Genomic DNA, 24,318 nt, shown 5'->3' with positions numbered 1-24,318 from the left:
GGGGGGGGGGGAGGCCAAACTACTAACATGAAATAACTGTATATGAAAAAAAAACCTAGAGAATTCACTAAAATATTTATTAAAACTAATAAATAAGTTCAGTAAGGTAACAGGATAAAAGATCAATATGCAAAAAGAAAGGTCCACTTAAAATCGGAAAAAATTGTTTTGGCCAAGATAAAAAGATGAGTGAGAAACCACTTTGGGATCTGTTATGAGCCGGGTGTGGTGGCACAGCACTCAGGAGGCTGAGGCAGGAGGATGGCCATGAGTTTGAGGCCATCCTGAACTACTACATAGTGAGACCTGTCTCAAAAAACAAAAACAAACAAAAAAATCTGTGTTATGGGGAATATAAAACACACATATACTCGACACAGGAATTTTACTATGTAAAATAATAAAGCTGGGTACACTGGCACACGTCTGTAGCCCCAGGCACTCAGGAGGCTGAGGAGGGTAAAGCCCAAGTTCAAGATCAGCGTGGACAAGAAAGTGAGACTCTGTCTCAAAAATAAATACAAAAATCAAAAATGAAAAAGAGAGACAGAAAAAGACAATCTTAGATTTACTGATGTGTCTGGATATACAGAGATACTTCATATATGTGTCAAAGAAAGCAAATGACAAAGCAGTTCTATATATATGTTTATATATCAAAGAAATACAATATCATAAAGATTACATGAAGAACTGGGAACAATATTAAAAGTCATAACAACATCAATTAGTAAATATTTATTAATTCCCGGCTTTGGTGCAGCAAAGCGGGCATGTCATGTGGATACGTACATGGGAAGACACTGTATATTCTGCAATACAGAACACCTAAGATTTTAAAATCAAGAAAAAGCATCGCATGTTGGTAAATAATGGAAGAAACAGAAGATTTTTAAATGGGAGTAAAAATTAAGAGTGAAGCAAAGCAGGGCTGTTTTGGGATAAGCTTTGTATTATTTTGTTTCATTGCTTCTTGGCCTTTTGCCAAGATCAAGTGTATTATTTTGCTACATTAGCTTTGTATATGCTTTGCTCTAAAAAAATTAGAAAAATAAAATCTTAACATCACTTTTACCTGCCCAAGTTCTTCATTCAGATCGGAGGTATTGACTTGAGCTTTCTGATCTGATTCCTCATGATAGAGATCAAGATCCCAGCCAACAAAAAACGATCCAAGAAATTTCTGCATTTCAACTGTTACATATAATGAAATTGGAATGATGAAATTGTAGAGTACCAGAAAAGCAAGGAAATCAGAAATAAATCTCAGAATCTGGGGAGAAAAAAAAAAGAAATGATTATTTCATAAAAGAAAATACCAGAGAATTCTTTCAATATCACTGAAGAAAATGATCAGTTTCATGCATAAACAGATCAACTATTCTGAGATAGAATAGATTATGAAATTCATTTATTGAATTGTCTTATTTTATTTCCTCTGTTTACTTAGAATCTTGATCAATGTAAAAGGTTAAATTCAAATAATTTAATTTGTTACTCTATAGCTAGGTATGGTGGTGGATGCCTGTTATCCTAACTGGGGAGGCTGAGGCAGGAGGATTGCCTTGAGTTTGAGGCCAGCCTGAACTACAAAGTGAGACCCTGTCTCAAAAAAAAAAAAGAAAAAAAAAAAAGTTACTCTTCAGAAGCTAAAGGTCACCTAGTATGACTACTTTTGGGGAAATTTTAACTATACCTTTTGGAGTGCACTTATCCATTCTATTACCCTTCAAAACCATAAACTAAAAATGGAGCATAACTTCAAAAAATTTTTCCAGGTGTGGTGGCACATGCCTGTAATCCCAGCACTCAGGAGGCCGAGACAGGAGGATCATAGTGAGTTTGAGACCAGCCTGAGCTATATAGTGAGTTCCAGGTCAGTCTCCACTACATAGTGAGACCCTGTCTCAAAAAACAAAAAAACAAAACAAAACAAAAAAAAAAACAAAAAAAAATTTTTAGCACGTTGCAAGACTATAGTTTCTTAGAAATTAAAACCATGATGTGACTATTACATAGGAAAAGCCTCCATCAAAGGCATAGGAGAACAGATACCCATGCTTTTCATAAAAGGTAAAGCACATAGTTATGGATGAGAGTGATTCTGAAAATATGACCCTGTATTTATCTGCTTTGTGGTCTCTTGTGACCTAATTTTGTCTTCCAGTAGTATTTGTATTTTAATCTAGAGTAAAATTTGGAAAACATTTTTTAGACAAAATTATAGGTTATATTCTGTTGGTAATCCATAGTTAATCAGTTTAAAACTTTAGGTAATTTGTGAATTACTTCACATGTATCATCAAGACAATAAGACTTCTTGAACTATTCAGACAGAACTGAAAACAAATTCTCTTTAATTCATTTATAAGACAGTAAACAGAATAGGAAACTGAACCTATAGTATTTAAGTGGAATGCAAATAGAGCTGGATTTAAATTTTTGTGATTTTTGAAACATTACATAGGGACAATGTCCTAAACTCTGAAAAGCATTCCAATACAAACATGCTGACTGCTCTGTTTGCAATGTCACTGCGTCAGGGCTGATAGTTTTATGAGATCACAGTGGTCCTTCCTATTATAAGTTACTTCTAAAGCACTAACAGTGTCAAAAAGTAAAGTCTGTTTTACAGCAAAGTTATGAACATTATGAAATACCTTACTACTATTTCTCTGATGTTCTGTTTTTTGGTTATACCAAGGTTCATCCCATTTTTCTTCGGCTTGCCATGTATATTTCAGGATAGTACTGATGATGGCTTCAGAAATAAGGATTATTAGGTAAATTATCAAAAATGTGTTCATTGATCTGAAATAAGAAAAAGACATGAAACATATCAATATATATTACTATGTTTGCTTAGAGATTAATACTTATATAAAAATATGCAAAGAATTACCATCTATCTATCTATCTGTCTGTCTGTCTGTCTATCTATCTATCTTTCTTTTCGGTACCAGGAATCAAACTCAGGACCTGGCTCTTTCCAGGCAGGTGTGACACCAATGAGCTAAACCCCAGCCCTACTACAGCTATTTTAAAGGACATAGTCTTTATTTTCAGGAAAAGATCACTCATCAGAATCTATTTTCCGACAATAAAAGAACTAATACATACAGATGTTACAGCAAGTAGCTTTGCAACTTATTTTTGCTGTAACTATTCTAAGATTTTTTTTTTTTTGTATTTTCAGGGCCCATCTAATTGTAACTACAATAAATAAAAATAATATTATACAGCATTAAAATTTTACAAAATTTGTTACATCCACTATTTTACTTAATCTTTTTTTTTTAGAAACCCTATGAAGGAATTACTAAGTCCTTTTAATTGATGAAGACTCAAATCTAGTTATATAATTTCTTCAAATCACCAGAAATTGACTTCAGAGCCTTTTTCTTTTCACCAAGCAAGCTTAATATGACATAGCTGATTTTTTTTTGTGGGGGGTACCAGGGATCGAACTTGGGCCCTTGTGCTCAGGCGGTGGAACCACTGTGCCAAATATCTGGCCCAGATACACCTGATTCTAGGTTTGAAACCATACTTTTTTATGTAATTAAAATGTTATTATTAATTTATGTAATTAAAATGTTATGTTATCTCATTTAAAAATCCAAATATAGATCAAATAAACAACAGTATGATGAACCCTCTGGCATCCAACAAATATTTAGGGAAAATGCAGGTCATAGGCACTGAAAAAGCTCTTACCGATAGGAAATGGCTGGGCTGTGATTTTTCTCTCTAGGCATTCCATAATTTAACTTTACCTTAATTATGCAAGTAGTTTATATTCAGTTATCTTCCAACATAAATGCTATTATACGGTGAGAAAAAGGGGCCTAAAACAACTGTTTTTTTGTTTGGTTTTTATGTATTGGGCACCCTGTTAATACTTCGTCACCAGTACTGCTCATGTTTTTAAACAGGAAAACATCTGGTTCTACTGAATAAAACTGCTCCAAGGCCATGTAGCTAACAACCAGGGGATGTGAAGTTCAAATCTACATATTGTCTTGACTCCAAATTCTGATCTCTTTACCACTCTCACTGTGTCTCCTTTATTCTCCTATATTGCCTGGTCTGTCTCTACCTTCCGTCTCTGTTCATGCCTGTCTTGTCAGACAATCCAGCTTGCCTACACTGTGTAATCAATTTCTATATATTTGCTTAACCAAGTTTTAAATGTTTAACTCAAAAGTCATCATCTTCCTGAAGTGTCTTGATTAAATTTATATTCAACTTTCTCTTGTTTAAATTAAGCAAGTCCCAGCCTGCAATTACTATCAAATTTTTCATTATATATTAGTTTTAACTTCCAAACTGACTGTAAACACCAAATACAGAAAAAACTGTAGCTTAGAAAACCTAGCACTACAACAGAGCTACACACACACACACAAATTCAGTACATATTTTATTTTTCCTTTTTATTGAGTTTATTGGTACAATCTAGGTCTACAGTACAGTTACATTCATTACTGGGATCCTGTGCCTTCACATGACAGGTCTTGGTTCTCATTTTTTCCCCTTGTCCCTGCCCTTCCTTCACCTCCTCCTCCCCTCCCCATTAACAAACTCTTTATTTCCATTTTTTCATTTTCTCATATTTTTTCTTTTCCCTTATTTCCTTGCCCCCACCCTTGCCAATTTCCCTACACCTTTAGCCCATCTCTTCCCATTTCACACTCTTAATTATCCCATTAGGATCTTGTGTACTATTATAGTTTTTCACACCAGAGAAACTATAGTACATATTTTTTTGGGGGGTACTGGGGATCGAATTGGGTCCTTGTGCTTGATAGGTGGGCGGGAACCAGTGAGCTAAATCACTGACCCAGTACATATTTCTAGACTGCTTTAAAACGCAATCGAAATTCTGTTGATAAATTTTATTTTTGAGACCTCTCTTTTTATTTTTGGTTTATTGGTACAATAAACAGGGATCAAACTTTGGACCTTGCACTTGAGAGGCAGGCGGGGAACCACTGAGTTAAATCCCAGGCCCTTCTGTTGATAGTTTTAAAGTCTCTTAACAGTTCATGTATAAGACTTTAGAGTTGAAACAATAATAACATAGCAAATTTTCTATGGTTATTAATGTATTAACTCTCGCTGATCCTCCCTACCCAATTTCTATTTTAATATCTTAATTTTCTATCTTAATATCACCAGTTTTTAATTTTATTGATCCTAATGTTTAAAAATATACATCCTTTCATGAGTTTTTATGTCAGCCTGTGCCTGGGCCATGCTAGATCCTCTATACTGCTCTAAGATTTATGTGCTGCTGAAACAAATGCATGTTCAATTTTAAAAACATTTTTTGAAATGAAGAAACTTTTCACAAAAATTGAAATACACATAGAGCACTGTAATAAAACATTATGTGCCAAGACATCTTGAATATGTTGGCATTTTACCATTTTCATTTCATCTATATTTTCTTCCATTCCAATTACCCATTTAATTTTTTGAGACATGGTTTCATGATGCAACTCAGGCGGATCCTGAACTTACTATTTAGTCCACATGGGTCTCAAATTCTAAGCAGTCCTCCTGCCTCAGCCTCTCAGGTGCTGGAATTACAGGCGTGCGCCACCACACTTGGCTTTTAATGCTTATCTTTTTTCTTTTATCTTGTCACCTGATCAACTTTAAACTTTTTTGTTTTGAACAAAACTTCAGTTGTAGAAACAGTACAGAGTGCCATGCAGTCTTAGCCACCGTTTTTCCCCACTAGTACATCAGTGAATTAAACTACAGGTTTGCTTTCACTATTCACAAAACCTGCACTCATTTGTATGTGTGTGCAGAGCTCTACACAACTTAATCCCACATACAGATTAAGTACCACTACTGAGAACTGTTCTGTAACCACCAAACAGGACTGTAGCTACACCCAGCCCCAGCCCCAGCCCCAGCCCCACCCCCTGGCAGCACTCATCTGTCCCTATCTGTATCGTTTTGTCATTGTAACCCTGTCTCTCTCTCTCTCTCTCTCTCTCTCTCTCTCTCTCTCTCTCTCTCTCTCACACACACACACACACACACAGTTTTGTGGTCTGCAAATAGTCCCTCTAGCTCTACCTTGCTTTTCCATTTTCCATCCTAAGTCTTTCAAAAGTTTTAAATTGGTGAAATCTGATTTATTAATTTCTTTTTATTTAGTGACTGTGGTTTTTGGTGTTAATAACTGCCTAACTATAGGACCTTTTATTATTTTTTTCCTTTTATTGAGTTTATTGGTACATTTTAGGCATACAATTACATTCATTACTGGGATCTTGTACCTTTACATGACAGGTCTTGGTTCTCATTTTTTTCCCCCTTTATCCCTGCCCTCCCTTCACCACCTCCTCCCCTCCCCATTTATAAACACTTTATTTCCGTTTTTTCATTTTCTCATATTTTTTTTCTTTTCCCTTATTAGCTTTCCCCTACCCTTCCCATTTTCCCTACACCTTTAGCCCTTTTCTTCCTATTTCACATGGTCAATTATCTCATTAGGATCTTATGTACTATTACAGCTTTTCATACCAAAGAAACTATTCCGTATTTACACAAGTGTGACATATATTTCACTTAGGAGTACATCCTCAATATGTAACCATTTTCCTATGAATGAATCTAATTTCTCATTCTTTATGGCTGAGCAGTATTCCATTTTATAGAAAAACCGCATCTTCTTTATCCAGTCTCCAACGGATGGGCAAATGGGCTGTTTCCAAGTTTTAGCTATTACAAATTGTGCTGCTATAAACATTGGTGTACATATGTCACTGTGGTATGATTTCGTTAATTCTTTTGGAAAGACACCCAGCAGAGGGATGGCTGGGTCAAATGGAACCTCTAGTCCCATCTCTTTGAGGTATCTCCATATTGATTTCCATAGTGGTTGCACCAGTCTGCACTCCCAACAATGGAGAAGGGTTCCTTTCTCCCCACAACCCTGCCAACATTTGTTATTGGATGATTTCTTCATAGCAGCCATTCTTTGTGGGGTGAGGTGGAATCTTAGTATTGTTTTCATCTGCATCTCTCGAATGACCAGTGATGTGGAACATTTTTTCATATATTTACTTGCTGCTTTTACTTGGTTGTCTAAGAAATGTCTGTTCATTTCAGATGCCCATTTTTGAATTGGGTCTTTATATTTGGGGGGGCTGATTGTTTTGAGTTCTTTATATAGTCTAAATAGTAGTCTTTTGTCTGAGGAACAGCTGGTAAAAAATTTTTCCCACATTGTAGGCTGTCTCTTAGTTCTGCTGATGGTTTCTTTTGCAGTGCAGAAGCTTTTTAATAGGATGAGATAACAGTTGTTGATTCTTTCTGCTAGTTCCCATGCTATTGAGGATTTGTTCATAAAGTCTTTTCCTATGCCAATGTCTTCAAGAGTTTTGCCTAACTTATCTTCCAGCAAGTTTAGTGTTTCTGTTTTAATATTTAGATCTTTAATCCACTTGGATTTTAGTTTAGTGCATGGTGAAAGATAAGGGTCTAGTTTTAATCTTTGGCAGGTTGAGATCTAGGACCTTCTAAAAGGACTTTTTAAAAAAAATATGTTTTGTTAAATTAATGAATTTCGTTATTGTGGTGCCAGAGATTGAGCACAGGACCTGTACACGCTAAGCAGGTGCCCCATCACCAAGCTACACCTCTAGTTCATGTTTTACATTTAATCTATATTCCATCTGAATCAGTTACCGTATGTGGTATAGGGCTTAGCTTTTTTTTCCTGCTACAAATATAAAATTATTTTAGTACCACTTAAGATTCTCTTCCTTCCACTGTAATATTTTCATGCCACTTCCCAAAATTAATTTTATGCTTGTGGGTTGTCTTATTTTCTTACATCAATAACAAATCGTCTTGATTATTGGAGTTATGCTGTTAGTCTTAACACCAGATAGTGATTACTCTCACTTCATCTTTTAATTCCAAAATTGTTAACTATGTTAGTTCCTTTGTGTTTTTACATAAATTTCAGGATAAACTTGTCTATTTCTACAAAAAAATCTTGTGGGAATTTTTTTCTTTGGTGGCACTGGAGACTGAACTCAGGACATGGACACTGTTGCAATCCTCTTGACTTGGTCCCCTACAGATCCAGGATTATAAGCTTACATAACCATGCCTGGCTCTAGCTGGAATTTAAATAAGAGCTGCATTAAAACTAGATTGATCTGGGAGAATTGGCATTTTTATCCTACCAAGTCTTCCAACCATAAATATGTTATACTGTTCCATATATTTAGATCTTTCTCAGCATTTTGTAATTTTTAGCACAGAGGCCTACATTTTGTTAGATATATACCTGGATTTTTCTTTGGGGGGCAACTGTAAATGATCTTGTGTTTTTAATTTTGGTTTCTGTTTGACATTGCTCTTTTAATATATTTGGTGCTACAAATTTCCTTATCAACACTGCTTTAGTTGAATCCCACAAATTTTAATACACGGTATTTTTATTATCTTCTAGTTAAAAATTTTTTTTCTTTGAAGCCTCCTCTTTGACTTTTTAGAAGAGTTCCAGTTGTTTTTATCTTTATCAATACTTGCAATTTTGTCTTTTTTGTCATTCTATTATGTGTTTATTGGTATCTCCTTACAATATTGATTTGCATCTCTCATGACTAATGAGGCTGTACAGTGGTACCTCAGTTCATGAACTCAGTTTGTTCTACGATTTTGGGAGAGATGCCCATGGTCCTATTTGTCACCCGATGCAGAGTTTGCAAACAAAAACAAAATTTTGCCACATGCTTCTGTCTGTGAACCAAATTATTTATAAACAAAAGCATTTGTGAGCCAAGGTGCCCCTGTATATCCTGGTTTTTGTTTTTTTTGTACCAGGGATTGAACTTGGGACACTGCACTTGCAAGCAGGCATGGCACTAAGCTAAATCCCTGGCCCACCACTGTACATTCTTTTCTGTGCTCATTAGCCATTTGGAGGTTTTCCTTGTCAAGTTTCTACTCCAGTCTTTGGCCTACTTGTTCCTTAGGCTGTTTCTATTTTCATTATTGATTTGTAGGTGTTTTAAAATATATATATGGTTAGATATTCTAGGTACTTGGGATGACCTTGTTGTCCTTCAACACTTCTCAGAAGTTCATTCACAACTGTCTGCTGTTTTGACTGGCATCACTGATACTGGTATTCACTTGTATGTGATATATTTTCCCTTGACTGCTTACGATACATTCTCTTTTTTTAAAAAAATTTTTTTTTCAGCTTTAATTGAGTTTATTGCTACATTTTAGGGACAGTACAGTTTTTCCCTTGACTGCTTACGATACATTCTCTTTTTTTAAAAAAATTTTTTTTTCAGCTTTAATTGAGTTTATTGCTACATTTTAGGGATACAGTACAGTTACATTCATTGTTGGGATCTTGTACCTCTACATGACAAGTCTTGATTCTCATTTTTTCCCCTTACCCCTGCCCTCACATTCTCTTTTTTAAAATAGATTTTAGTAGTCTGATTATAATGTGTTATTTTTTCTGCATGGCATCTGCTGATCTTGGAAGTCTGAGTTATTTTTTTTTTTCCTTCCCCTCAACTTGTAGAAATTTTCAAGTCACATTTTCAAATATTTTTATGCTGTCCCTTTTTTGAGGAAAAGAATGATACTTATGCTAGAGAGCCTATTGTCTCACATGGCTCTGAAACTTTTTTCCCCTAATCTTTTTTCTCTGTTCTTCAAAGTGAGTAATTTGTATTGCTTTTTTTCCAGTTTATAGACAATGTCTTCTGCTTTACTCAATTTCATGTCAAATTCATCTCATGGTGTTTATATTTTAGCTATTATATTTTTTAACTTGAGAATTTCCATAGGTTCTTTTTTATAGTCTCTGAGTTTTCCATATGTTCAAATTTTCCTTTAGGTCCTTAAACATACTTATAACATCTACTTTAAAGTTCTTTATCTACTAATTGTAAGATTTAGATTATTAAATATAGTAATAATTATGCATAAATGAAAACAGAGTTTTCTTACTTTTCCACAGCAGATCTTTTCTGTGACTTGCTCTTGTAATTTAATGCCATTTTAGTTTCCATTCCGGTATACACAGCAACACCTATAGAACAAAACAGAACCCTCTTACAACAATCTTCTGGTATGCTCACAGGAAATGAATGTACTTACTAGCATTCAAGCTTTTAAGAAAAGATTCTGTCTGACAGTTGTTATAACTTGGCTCTTCTTTGAGTCTTTTCATAGTTTTTAAACATTTGCCAAGCCTAATTTTGGGGAGCCTGTTAAGGCTTGTGTCCAGATGGCCCCCCAAAGCCTCATGTGGTCATAGGCGGGCGTCTTTCAGAAGTGGCTGAATGTAGAGTATGTAACGCTGGGATTGATTCATGGTGCAAAGCTAGGATCAAGGACGTTAGGATTAAGGCTGAGTACTACCTTCCCTAAGCAGCCTGGATAAGATATAAGGGACAGAAAGAGCTGTGGTGATCCCTGGTTGCTTTGCTACCTTCTGCAACTGTTCTCCTATATGAGGCCCCTCTGCCAGGCCACCCTGCATTGGAGCCAGCCAATTATGGATGGAAACCGCTACAAACTTTGAGTGAAATAAACCTTTTCTCCTTTAACTTTGGGTGCCAGGTATTTTGTCTGAGCATCAAGAAAAGTAAAAGAAAAGTAACAGCCCCAGTCAATCTGCTGCATGGGAAGCCCATAGGAGTATTGCTCCCAAGGTATGAAGAGATATAACTAGAATTACAACTGATGGAAGAGAGAGATGGGAAAGAATAGATGGCCTCTACAGAAGGAGCTAGCAGTTAACAAAGATGCAAAGGGAAAGCACACTCTGTTAGGTTGGTACAATGGATTAGGGCCAGAAATCGAAAGGCCTCGAGTGGCAATCTGCTCTGGGCATCATTCCATAAGCACAGAGAGATAACAAGGATTTTCGTCAGAGCACACTATATAAACACAAACAAAATGCTATTTTTAAAAGGTTCATGTGAAGGACTGATATGAGTAAGAATGAGAGTAATAATAACAGAACTGCAATCTGGCAATGAATGAAATTAGACAAAACCAGCTTTATAAAAAAAAAGCTGCAGTTAGACCTTGGCTTGAATACTAGCTCTGCAACTCACAGTCCTACAGCTTTGGCTAGAAGTATTCCAAGTCTCAATTTCCCCATCTTTAAATGAGAAAAAAATCCATCACTGTATGTATGAAGTCTGTATGAAGTCAGTGGCACTTAGTACATTCAGACTCTAACTAGAGAAGAAAACCCTGGTCCCACTAAACAATCACTCCCTAGTCCCTGGGAACAACTTACCTATTTTGGCTCCATGAATCTGTCTGAGTATTTCAAATAAATGGAATCGTACAATACAGTTCACTGATGTCTGGCTTCTTTTACTTAATATATTTTCAAGATTCATTCCTTTTTATGGCCGAGTAGTATTCCGGCATACAGATATATCAAATTTTGCTTATCTTTTTGGGCTATTTCCAACCTTTGGCTATTATGTGTGAATAGTGCTGCTATGAACATTCTGTGCAAGTTTTTGTTTGAATACCCATTTTGAGTTCTCTGGGTACAGGCTTGGAATAAGATTGAGTCATATGCTAATATTATGTTTAACTTACTGAAGAACTGACAAACTGATTTTCATAGCAGCTGCAACATCTTACACTCCCATCAGCAATGTATGAGGATTCTAATTTTTACACATCATTGCCAATATTCTTTTTGAAAGTATGAATTTCTTTATCAGAGTGTCTAACACTTTGGTAGGATAAAGTGCAGGTATATGAAAGAGAATAAGAAGATCTCAGAAGTGGTAGTTATTTTGCTCTTTATTTATATTTTGAGTTTCTTATATAAGAGAAACCTCGTTTGTGAGTTGATTTGACCTAGCATTATAGTCCCAAGTACTCCATTTCATATAAATACCACATTTTCTTTATCCATGCAATCTGTTGATAAATACATAGGATGCTTCAAGATTTAGCTATTACGAATCATGCTGCTATCAACATGGGGTATGCACGCAAAATACATGATAGGTAGCAGGAAACAGGGAGCTAGATCTTTTTCAAATGGGAAGGGGAGGAGAAAGGGGAGAAGAATGGGATGAAGAATTGAGGTGTGTCATGTACAGGTACCGATTCCCTGCAAGGAATGTAATCATTATATAATGCAAACATGGACTAATAAAAAATAAAAACTGAAGAGAAAAAAAGAGGCTCCTCCAGAAACTGGAGGAGCTAGTTGATAGATAAAAGTTGTTCTCAATGTCACAATTTGTCCAGAGTGGATTCAGGGTCTACTATGCATAATGGAATTACAGAAGTGGTTTATCACAACATAGTGCTAAATTACACTGGTTCTCATCCATATTACTAGAAGTACAGATTTTTTTGTTTGTTTGTTTGTTTTGAGGCAAGGTCTTACTATCTAGTTCAGGCTGGCCTTGAACTCACTATGAGGTCCAGGCTGGTCTCGAACTCACAGCGATCCTCCTGCCTCAGCCCCCTGAGTGCTGGGACACCACACCTGGCTCCGAATTATTTTCTTAGTATTCAGTTTCACAAGTCACCTCAAAGAAAATTAAAGAGCAAGGTCCTAGTCTATTACTCAAAAACGTTAACAACAATAAAAAAAAAACCCAATATTGACAATCTAAGAAAATTACCATATGTATTTTATTAATAAACTGTTCAATGAAAAGGCCATATATGCTGCTTATTAAAATACTTCATATGAACCACCAATACAAAAGAATATTTAAGTATGTACAAACCAAAAATTTCTTTTGTGTTTTTTAATCTGGCTCCACGAAGTAAGAGACTCTCTGGGCCCAGAGGCCTAAGAAAAAAAGAGAAAATTAAAAAAAAAACTTAACTATAAAAAAATTCAATTTAACTAAGAGGCATCTTCAGTAGGAAATACTTGAGTGCTAGGTAATACACTGGTTTCATACAACACCAAAACCCTAGCTATTATAAAACTGCCTAGACCAACCATGATGTTAGTTACCATAACAACAAACACCTACAAAACACCTGCTTTAGCATTTCAGTCACGTTAAGGTTAGTGGCTCCGAAATAAAGTAGCCATGTCAATAAACTCACAAAGCCACTAGTTTCAAAATGTTTAACCATAAATTAACAAAATCAAAGATTAAGCAGTGATTTAAGAAAGTTAAGCAGAAAATGGAATTTTAAAAAACTGAGCAAAATTAATTGAGCTTTGGAAACAGCTGAATTAAAATGCAGTATGAACATGAACTGTGAATTTGTGTATAAATGCACAAGTTCTGCACAATTAAAATTATGCTGGATTATAACATATAATGTAGAAAATATGTTAGTGTATTTTGTAGGCAAGATCACATGGTACAACTTGGCTACTTGCATTGCATACTTCTTGGAGCACACGTCTTCTTGCTGTTTGAATTTCTCTCCATAAAGGAGATATAAAATGACAAGGAATAACTAGAAAGGAAATTGTATCTTCTTAGTGATAGCAAAATTATTAAGAGTCTGTTACAGATAAATTAGTCTTTATTTTGTTGATATCCCATATGCTTGTCTGAACAATACATACATAGTTATCTAAAGCAAAGAGAATCTGAATCACTGATTTAAAAATATCTGCAAACCCAAACTGTAAAAAAATGTGATGCGCCAAGGAGGGCCAAGTGTCTGGGACACAGTTAAAAAGTATGATTTTTATCAGATGTTTGGAGTGTACTGCATGGATCCAAAACCAATGTGGCAATTCTTCTGGAACTGAAAAGTGGCTCTGTTCTCTTTGGTATCGCTTTTAATAATAAAGAAAATGCTTTGAGTTCACACTGGCATACAAGCTTTAGATTTTATAGCCAATTCATCAGTTCACGCCAATTGCTTCAGTAAAGAACAAAGTTCAATATTTTAACTATCTAGGAGAGGAAAGAACATCATCGCTACTTTCCTTTACCAGCCTCAGTATCTTAATGCAATTCACGTGATACGTCCACATATTTTTCACTATTTCACTATAGAAATAAAAATAAAACCAAGTCATAGTCAGCAGGGACTCTACACATAGAAAGATCTTATTTACAGAGTTTACTGACTGTGCTCCTATGTAATGTTCATTAAAATGTGAATCAGTGCTGATATATAATTTGGTGGCTTGTTGATTTCATTTTAAAAGTGCTTAACTCTATTAGTGACTTATTTCCTGCAGACAATATTAAACTAAACATGTCTCCAAAAAAGAAGTGGCAGGTCATATTTGATTAGAAATTCAGGGATAATTTCAAGATTGATTCTGATTTAAACCCCCTGGTCATTAGTAACAACATAATTTTATTCTATGAGTAAATATTTTAACTGACCCAAAGCCTTTCATTAAGATGCCAAAAATTAACTTGAATATTGAGAGAAGACAAAGAAACATAACCAAATAAGCAAAAAAACAATCGAAATAAATAATTGGTTCTGCACTGGGCACTAAATATTCTAGCTTGCACGGAATGATTAGGGTTTAAATGTGTAATGATCTAAATAAAAGCAGTTATTATTTTAAAAAGAAATACAAATCTTGTGAAATTATTTTGATATCATTTCATGGGATGTTTCATTTTCACTTGTTGGTGCTACAAATTACTACCAGGTAAGGGGCTAAATGGTTTAAAATTAACCTCACCCCATGATAGCTGGGTGTCTACTCAGCCTCCCTTTACTTTTCAGGCCACCCTCGAACAGCTCCATTTAAGAATAGATAACACAAATTTATTCTTACCTTACAATTTCTTCCATTTGCTGAGTTATTATCATTCGTCCCATGAATCTATAAAAGAAGGTACCACATAATAAAAATAGGATATCATATTACTAAGTCAATGGGCAGAACATGGTAGACAGTTTTAGAAGTATTTCCACCCACGAAACAAAGTCAACCTTTTGTACGTATGGATGGACCAACAGTCATGCTATACATTATAAAAATAAATATGTAGTCTTTATGCTTTAAAATTTTTAATAATCTTGCCATCTCTCCTCCAGTTATAAATGAGGTAATGAATGAAAAACTGTTTTCAAAATGCCAATATGTTATATCTTATTACGATTATTAGTTTGGTCACTATAAGAATTTATAACTGCTACACAACAATACATAATTTCAATAATAAATGTTCACATATTTATTATAATTTTACTAGTCTCCTGTGACCTAATAGATTCATTCAATAATTCAACAGCTATTCACTGAGCAACTACTATGTGAGAGTCAAATGGCAGGAATAGAGTAGTAAGCCAAAACCTGTCAGTGAGCTTCTTTCACCTTATAGTCATATTTAAACTTCTTATTGCCTGAAATCTAGAGTGAGTGGTCGGTTATCTTAATGGATTTTCAGACTGGCCTTTCAGTTCTAATTGCTCCACTGCATAAAGTCAATTCAGGCATAGAGGTATTTTCTACTAGCATGAAAAGTAAACTCTGCTTCATGTTTACCTTTAAGCCAAGAAACGTTCCCTCCCACAGTCCCCCCTTATTCCTCCTCTTTCCAGGTCACAGACCCTGTATTCCCTGGAGAACAGCTTCATAATCTCTTCCCACCCTCTTCTATTTCCTTCAGCTCCTCAGGGAGAAGGACGGTTTTTATTCTCTCTACTTAGTGGAATTTTATGGAGCCCTGGCTCTAGTCTAAATCCAGTAGGATTTAGATTCTAAGAACAAACTCAGCTGATGTCTCCCTTTCAGAGATGATGTATGGTAAGTATTTTTGTTTCCTTCAGCTAAATTCCAACAAGGCGTCGGTTTCTTTTTATCTGTCCTGTTACCCATGATTTAAAAGCACTGATATTTGTTCAGGCCATTTTCATACTGAACCCACCCTGTGCTTTATTTATCTCTTTCTCCAAATCCATATTTTGATTTTTCAAAGTGAGAATAACTTTATTATTCTCTTTTCTTATTTAAAGACTACATTCACATTCAAGCATGTACATATTTTATAAAACCATTCAGATAATATAGAAAGACATCAAAAAGGGAGTAACAATAGTTGGTAATCCAACTATTTAAATATAAACACTGTTAATATTTTTGGGATGTTTTTCAGGCTTTTTTATAAATACACATATATATGTATACACAACTCCTAAAAATGAAACATGATCATATCAAATACTGCTGGTAACATTACTCTGCAAACTTAACATGCCTTACCAAAAACTTGTATCTACATTACTATTTTTAGTTAGCCACATACAATGTTGCATTTTTTGTTACTGGACAATTTGTTTAAATCACTACTGATGGGAAGTTGAGTTTTTCTCTCCAATTTTTGAACAGCCTAAATAATATCCTGCCCTGACTGTATAAATCTCTTCACATTTTTATTAAGATAAATTCCTAGGAATAGAATTTTACTATTTTGTTACAAAAAATTCATAGCTGTGGAAGAGCTGAGTCAGAATCTAAGATATAACGCGATGGCAATATGAAAGAACTAAAGCAGGCAGAGAGAGACAGACAGAGAGAAAATGGAGACAACTGTGATAAGCACGTGCTAGAAGCTGCTCCTGAACAGAAGGCTCTTCTAGTGTTTACTTCTTTCAGCAGCTTAGCAGAAATCACCTATTACCACGACTGTCTCTCTCCCTTTCTTTATGGTACTACAGGTTGGATGCAGGGCCTTCACACCAAACTACACCTATAGCATTTTTCTTTTCTCTCTCTCCCTCTCTCTCCCTCCCCCCCCTCCCTCTACTACACCGAGAGAGAGAGTCTCACCAAATTGTTAAGTTGCCAGGCTTGACTTGAACTGTGGTCCTCCTGGCTCAACTCCCAGAGTTCTGGGATTACAGGTGTGCTCTACCATGCCCAACTATGATGTTTGCTCTTGATAATCTATTAAAAGTTTTAAAAAGGAATAATGTGACCCCAGTCAATAAACATGCAAATGAGGAAAAAAAATCATAATGTCCCTGGGGGGAAAAAACTAAAACACAGAAAAATGTCTTAGCTTTTGAACAAAAAAATACAAATTAAAACTAGTTTAAAACAATAAAACTATCACTATATAATTAGCAAAAAACCTAATAACATTTAATTGTAGTAAAATTTTGAAACAAGAAAAAATAATATAAACTTATACTTTGCCCATGCAATAAAAATTAAGTCAGGTGTGATAATGCATGCTTGTGATTCCAGACACTCGGGAGGCTAAGGAAGGAGGATCATAAATTTGAGACTAGCCTGGGCAACCTGACAAGATCCTACCTAAAACCAAAAAATGAAAAGGCTCGGGAACATAGTTCAGTGGTAGCGTGCCCGTGGGTTTGATCCCAGTACTGAAGAAACAAAACAAAACAAAAAAATAACCCAACCAACCAAAACCAAACAGCATCACCCCTGTAATCCCTGCACTCTAGGAGTCTGATGCAGGAGTATTCCAAGTATTCCTGAGCAGCTTAGGGATTTAGCAAAATTAATTAGTCAAAACAGAAATACAATCCTGTCTCAAAATAGGACAATGCCTGGGGATGTAGTCCAGTGCAAAGGCCCTGGATTTAATCCCCAGTATTGTAAAAAAAAAAAAAAAAAAAATCATCAATATTTCATTTCGTATTAATCTTCTACTTGCTTAATACTGCATCATTTTCTATTTTTTCATAATTTTTACAATTTGCAGTGGGCTGAGACAAGGGCATAATAGCAATATAGAAATCTTAAAAGTACTTTAATTCTTCACGAGTAAATGTATTTTATAGTTTAAATGCTCCTAACACATAGGATTCCAAATGTTTTAGTTAACTGAAGAATTCGATGCTGCGTTTGACTTTGAAAAAAAATGCAAGATTTCTACAACACTGGACAGGAAAATTCGCCATTAGAAAGATATGGATGCAAAACAAACATGTTAAAGATTTGAAGATGCCAGTCATTAAAGATAAGATTTTGAATAATTTCAACCAACAGGGGGAGATATATGACAAGAAGCTGAAGGTGATTTTTACAATGTGGTTATAATTTAGTCTCCTCCTAGTTACTGAGTAAAAATGAGCTTAGTTATTTAAAAACTATAATATTAAAGAGTTTCTCTGTTCTTTTAAATAGGATCTTTACAAATCTTAGTACACTAAAAAAATTTGTTCTATTTTGTGCTTACTGTTAGGTGGTAAGATATAGTTTCCGTCCTTAAGGAATTTATAGGACTTCAAGATAATATTTATGCAAATTTTTCTTTTTCACTTTATCATGTGTTATATATGTGAAATACTGAAAGCTATGTAAGTCATACATAAGGCTCTAAAGGTAGTAGTGCTATACGATAGTGAACACAAAGACATAATCTCAACTTCATGTAGCTTACAAAAAAGTCATTATAATGATTCTTCTATGGAAATAATCTCTATATACTACCACAGCTATAAAGTAAGCACACTAGTTTATAAAAAAATAGAAAGTAATGGAAAAGTAGAAGATTTATAGTTACAAGCATAGGTCTGTCTTCCAGACTAAAAATGAATACACTGAACATCACACCTACCTGTACAAGTCTCCTTCTGGTTGCTGGCATTCTATTACAGCTATAAGACTGTCCAAATTGGCAACTGTCTGTAATACTGCTGTTTCTGGAACTGCCACATGTGTCTGGGGGGAAATAAAAGAGAAAGAAAAAGAAAAGAATAGAGAAAGGATTTATAACCAAATGTGACCTTAGGTAACTACTACTTGATATCTCTTTCACAGATGAAGTCATGTCATACTGTACTTGAGAGCACTCAGCTAGACAACAAAACCGAACCAAGACTAGGAAGCAAAGAGAAAGGGGCTGCTGTGATTACTCATCTACAGAGACTATTTGCACAAAAGGAAATTAAGACTATGCATATTCACTACTCACCAAACTTTATTATAAATAATTTAATATGATAAAAAGCGAATTTTTAGCCTTGATTATAATCTGAAAACAGAAAATTTTTTTTCACAAGCTTAAATTTTATATGGTTTCTCTTATAGAAGAAACCCAAAGTATAAATAAAAGCGCAAAATAGCCAGGCATGGTGGCGCACTCCTGTAATCCCAGCACTTGGGAGGCTGAGGCAGGAGGATTGCTGTGAGTTCAAGACCAGCCTGGGCTACATAGTGAGTTCCAGGTCAGTCTCAACTACATAGTGAGACTCTGTCTCAAAAAACCAACCAACCAAACAAACAAACAAAAAAAACTGAGCAAAATAAAAGACAGATGACCAGAAATGGAGAGAGATCTTCTGCATATTGAAATATTGAAAACAGAAAATTTAAACTTGTCTCTTACCTTAAAAAAATATGAAAGGGGCCAGGGATTTAGCTCAGTGGCACTGCACCTCCCTTGCAAGTACAAGGTCCTTGAGTGTGATCCCCAGTACAAAAAACCCAAAACAGACAAACAAAACCCATAAAAAATATTAAAAGACATTTAAAAAAAAACATTTTCAAAGCCAGGTGTGGTGGCGCACGCCTGTAATCCCAGCACTTGGGAGGCTGAGGAAGGAGGATCGCTGTGAGTTCGAGACCAGCCTGGGCTAGCTAGCGAGTTCGAGGTCAGTCTCAACTATATAGTGAGACCCTGTCTCAAAAAAACCAAAACCAAGCCAAAACAAAACAAACAAACAAAAAACATTTTCCATTTTCAAATTAAGCTGATTAAACCACATGAAGCTACTATTTAAATAAATATATAACCTTTTCTTTTAAAAAACTTTTATGTTTTAAAGTATGTATCAATAAATTTAAAAAATTCTCCTTTATCAGGTCAATTTATCATTTCAACCAAAGGAAAATATCATTATCATCCAGAGGTATTTTATTCATCAAGAACAACCTTCAGACATATACACAAACAGACCTTTAGATTTGTTTCTCCATCCAAACTAGCAGTTGTAACATGACATGAACCATCAGGTCGATCTGAGGAGAGAAGCACCAAGTCTGCAGGGAAGATTTCATCTTTGGCTATTCGAACAATATCACCCACCTAGAAAGAATTTAGGGGAAAAGTGAATATAAAGATTTTAAAAGGCAAAGACATTTTTTCTGGTTTCTACATTAAGTGGCCTACACCATGATGACGATGACGATTTGCAGTGCTGGGTATCAAATCCAGGGTCTCAAGTATGCTAGGTAAGTCTAAGCTATGCTTCCAGCCCTGTTATAGTATTTTAGTGTTTAAAAAAAAGGTTTTAACCAATATATAATCAAGACTAGAATTATATACCATATCAAAATACAATTTTCTATTATTTAGCAGATGCATACCCGAATGTTTTTTGATCTAGTTTTTACAAGGCCACCACTTCGAACAACATAAACAGGAGCTCCATTTACTTCATTATCAGAGTTATGTCGTAACCAATCTTCATATCCCTGAAAGTATTAAAACAAAAAAAATCCTCTTTTTAGTATAGAGGTGTTTTTATCAAATGAGAGAGAAAAAAAACCAACAAAAAAACAACCCATAAAACTCCCCCAAACAGTTTGTTCATCAGAATTATCTAGGCTATCTGATGTGCATGCTCATAAGTATGACATTCATTCCCCCTTGAAATAAATCTTCATCAGTTGGAGAGTGGATAAAGAAGATGTAGTTTTTCTATAAAATGGAGCGCTACTCAGACATAAAGAATGAGAAACTAGAGTCATTCATAGGAAAATGGATGCACATTGAGGCCATACTCTTAAGTGAAATTAATAGGACAAACATATAAATATCGAATAGTTTCTCTGAAGTGAAAAACTAAAAGTGTAAATAAGATCCAAATTGTATAACTGATAATGTGAAATAGGAAGAAAAGGGCTAAAGGCATAGAGGAAGTAGAAAGGCTAAGGGAAAGGAAATAAGGGAAAAGAAAAAATGTGAGAAAAGGAAAAAAATGAAAACAAAGTCTTTGTAAATAGGGAAGGATGGAGGGGTTGAAAGGAGGGTAGGGGTATGGAGAAAAAATGATAACCAAGATCTGTCATACAAAGGTACAAGATCCCAATTATGAATGTAACTATATACCTAAAAAGTACCAATAAACTCAATAAAAAAATAAATAAATTGTGGGTGTTGGGTATTATGAGAAAATAATTAAGATGAGTGGCAATTTTGTCAAGTGGAAAAGACTTCCTATCTAATGAAAATTCAAGAACCCAGTGGTATAGCACAAATATAAATAATAATATCTAAGATGTATTAAGTGATAAAAAGGGACAAAATACTCTAAGTTATATTCTATACTGTCACTTATGAAAAAGTATGCTTGTCTATGTCAACACCTTACACAGACATCTGGATTAATTTACAAATAATTGTTCCTTCCGGGGAGAATTAGCACGTTAGAAGTTAGGAGCAGAGAATTTTACTATGTGTTATTTTTGTGCTGTACCCATTAAAAAAAAGTATACCCATTATTTTAAAATATTAAAATATCATAAACAATAAAGCACAATATTAAAGATTGTCCTTTTTTTTTGTACCGGGGATAGAACTCGGGTCCTTGCACTTGCAAGGCAGGCCACCGAACTGCTGAGCTAAACCCCTAGCCCTAAAGATTGTCTTTAACATTGGGAAAACCTCTGTGAAAGTACTCTCAAGATGCCTAGGTTATGATGGCTCTATTTAAGCTTCAATATGCTAATTTTAGAAAGATTTACATGAGGGTCAAAACAATCTTTTTGAAACTGTCAAAAGTATAGTTCCTTTTACAGTCAGATGATATTAACAGTGGAGCAGTAATAAAATATTATCTTTTAAAAGACATTTATAAATTCTAATTCATTGTACATATTACTGTCAGATTAATCTTTCCAAAACATTGCTTTCACTGTCTCGCTAAATTCCCTTCAACGATTCAATGCTTACAGCAAAAAACTTTCCAGTTTCCTTAAATTAGTACCAACTCACATTTCCAATATTATCTCTTAACATTTTCCTAGACAGACACAAACATTAATCAGCCTTGTAATTTACCCAGAAACAGGTCTTACCTGTTCTTGAATTTGGGCTTTTGCTCAAGTTGTTTCTACTTTATGTTCTTCATCAATTGTCATTTTACCCATATTCTATACACATCCTAATATTTTCTCCACAAAATCCTCCCTGATCATATAGGTAAAGTGTTCCAGAATTATTTTTAAATTTGGACCTTACCCTAATATATAGATTTTAAACTTGTAGAGGGCAAAGACTATCTTATTTACTAGGGCACTATATCTTCCATTACAGAACATGATTTGCATATACAGTTGGGAAAAGTTAAGAACAACTGATAACACAGCCTTTTCCTATTCTGGTAAAGGTACAAAGGGCAAAAGGCACACTAAAATAGAGAGAAAAGAAAAAGGGATGGTTGGAACACGGCAATTCTCACTTTCATAATTTTTAAAAATTTATTCTATTGATTTATAGTGACACACATGTAAATCTGAACAGTATACAGAAACACTGTGTTTATTAAATGAATAAAACTTGGGAACAGTTGTTACAAAGAGGAAAAGCTGAGCCTGAAATTCTGTTTTGAAAAGGGAGAAAATCCTTACATATCAAATATACCTTTTGAAAATTCTATCACATTTGTATCTCTCCTTTTTCCTGAGCAAAACCTCTCATCTCAATTTAGTACTTAGCTGCAAAAGCTATACTAATAAGTTTGAGGTACAATCTTTCTGGTTCATATCTTTAGATTTTATGCATTTTTACTTAACCCATTTTTTAAGAAAGCAAGCTATCAATTTTATTAAAAATCTTATTTTGCAGATATGCATTCACCATGATTTTTTTTCAATTCAGTTAATGTTATGATATTCTAGTTAAATGCAATCCATATTTGGGCAAATATACACTGGAAGATAATGTCAAGAAGTATTTTGCTTTAAAAATGTTCCATAGGTTTATTCACTCATTCGTTTATTCAGCAAATTTGTGGGGACGGAACTCAGGTCCTCGCACTTGCGAGGCAGGCAGCAGAACCAGAGGTAAATCCCCGGCCCTCAGCAAGTATGTATTTATTTTTTATGTTTTTATTTTCTGGTATCAGGGATCAAACTTGGGTCCTTGCACTTGCAAGGCAGGTGGTGGAACCACTGAGCTAAATTCCTGGTCCTCAGCAAATATTTATTAACATCTGTACATGTGTATGACCTTGTTCTGGCTCCTTAACATAAACCAGTATATTAAAAAAAAAGTCCCTGCCCTCACAAGCATAAAAGTCATTTAAAAAAAAAAGGAGAGGGGTCCTGGGGGGTAAAAAAAAAGAATCCAGGTAAAAATGAGGGATTGAGCTGTTCAATTTTGTATCTGGTGGGAAACTTTCCAGGAAGACAGATAGCAAGTCACAGTTATGAGAGAGGAGCTGCCCATTGTGTGTGAGGACAAGGTAAACTGGAGAACAAGACGTAAAAGGAAAAATGGTAGAAACTAGGTAAACCACCAACAAGTTCTGTTTTGACCAGTTTGATAAGAAACCACTCATGGGTAGTATGATCTAATTTTAAGAGATCAACCCTGTTGCTGTATGAAATCAGCAGGAGGACAGGAGTAGAAGTGAGAGCCTATTAGGAGAATAACATAATCGTCCAGGGAAGGGGTAATGGCTGGTGACTTGAACTAATCAGGTTGATCTTGCAGGTAGAGATAAAAACAGTCAAAGGATAAGGATATCAAGGTTTGTGGTGGAAATATGGTAGTACCTTCCATAAACTGAATAGTGAGAGTAGTGCAGCTTTAGCTAGAAAAATAGCAACAGTTCCGTTTGAGATTCTTTGGAGGTATACAGGTGGAAATGATGTGCTAAGACTTGTACATGTGTGTTTGGAGTTAAAAGAGTAGTTTTAGAATAGAAACTATCAATATATAGATGTAATAACCATCAATGTATAGATGGTACTTTAAACCAGTGGACTAGATCAAATCACCTAGGAGGAAAGAATACATAGAGAAGAGGTGCAAGTGTATTTTACTCTCATGAATTAAATGACATCTGCAAAGCCACGTAAGTAACTTCGTAAGAGCGGTGGCATAGTACTCTCTGACACACTACATGATTAATGCAATTTGTTAAAATATCATGATCGCTTTAATCAAATAAACAGACTTTATATATAATAGACCTGTATGTATTGTTTAAGCAGTTTTGCATGATCCATTACAACTCCAGTTCCCAACTACTTTTTACAACTTGTCTATTTCATTGAAAATCGCTATTTCATGTTTTAAAAAATTTTTGTCAGTACATGTGTGCAGTACATAATGTTGACATTCCTTGTTGTATCGGGCCATGTACATAACATATCTTCATTCCTTTTCCCTC

At 34.9% G+C, this 24,318-nt stretch overlaps 1 protein-coding gene across 1 annotated transcript in view; it reads right to left on the bottom strand.

Annotated features, from left to right (window-relative positions):
* Atp11b (ATPase phospholipid transporting 11B (putative)) overlaps window positions 1–24,318 on the bottom strand; it is an 82,806-nt gene that overhangs the window by 45,711 nt on the left and 12,777 nt on the right. Inside the window, exons 5-12 of the mRNA XM_010624540.2 lie at window positions 20,285–20,392; window positions 19,875–20,003; window positions 18,534–18,637; window positions 14,777–14,824; window positions 12,786–12,850; window positions 10,012–10,093; window positions 2,661–2,811; window positions 1,076–1,273 (exon numbers count right to left, since the gene is read on the bottom strand). Of these exons, the coding sequence (XP_010622842.1) occupies window positions 1,076–1,273; window positions 2,661–2,811; window positions 10,012–10,093; window positions 12,786–12,850; window positions 14,777–14,824; window positions 18,534–18,637; window positions 19,875–20,003; window positions 20,285–20,392 (885 nt within the window). The remainder of the gene's footprint in view (window positions 1–1,075; window positions 1,274–2,660; window positions 2,812–10,011; window positions 10,094–12,785; window positions 12,851–14,776; window positions 14,825–18,533; window positions 18,638–19,874; window positions 20,004–20,284; window positions 20,393–24,318) is intronic.

Source organism: Fukomys damarensis, unplaced genomic scaffold (genome assembly GCF_012274545.1).
Source record: "Fukomys damarensis isolate Sample0158 unplaced genomic scaffold, DMR_v1.0_HiC HiC_scaffold_12, whole genome shotgun sequence".
NCBI classification, from domain to species: Eukaryota; Metazoa; Chordata; class Mammalia; order Rodentia; family Bathyergidae; genus Fukomys; species Fukomys damarensis.
Note: the sequence above shows the minus strand (reverse complement) of the source record. Positions and strands in the feature narration are given on the sequence as shown.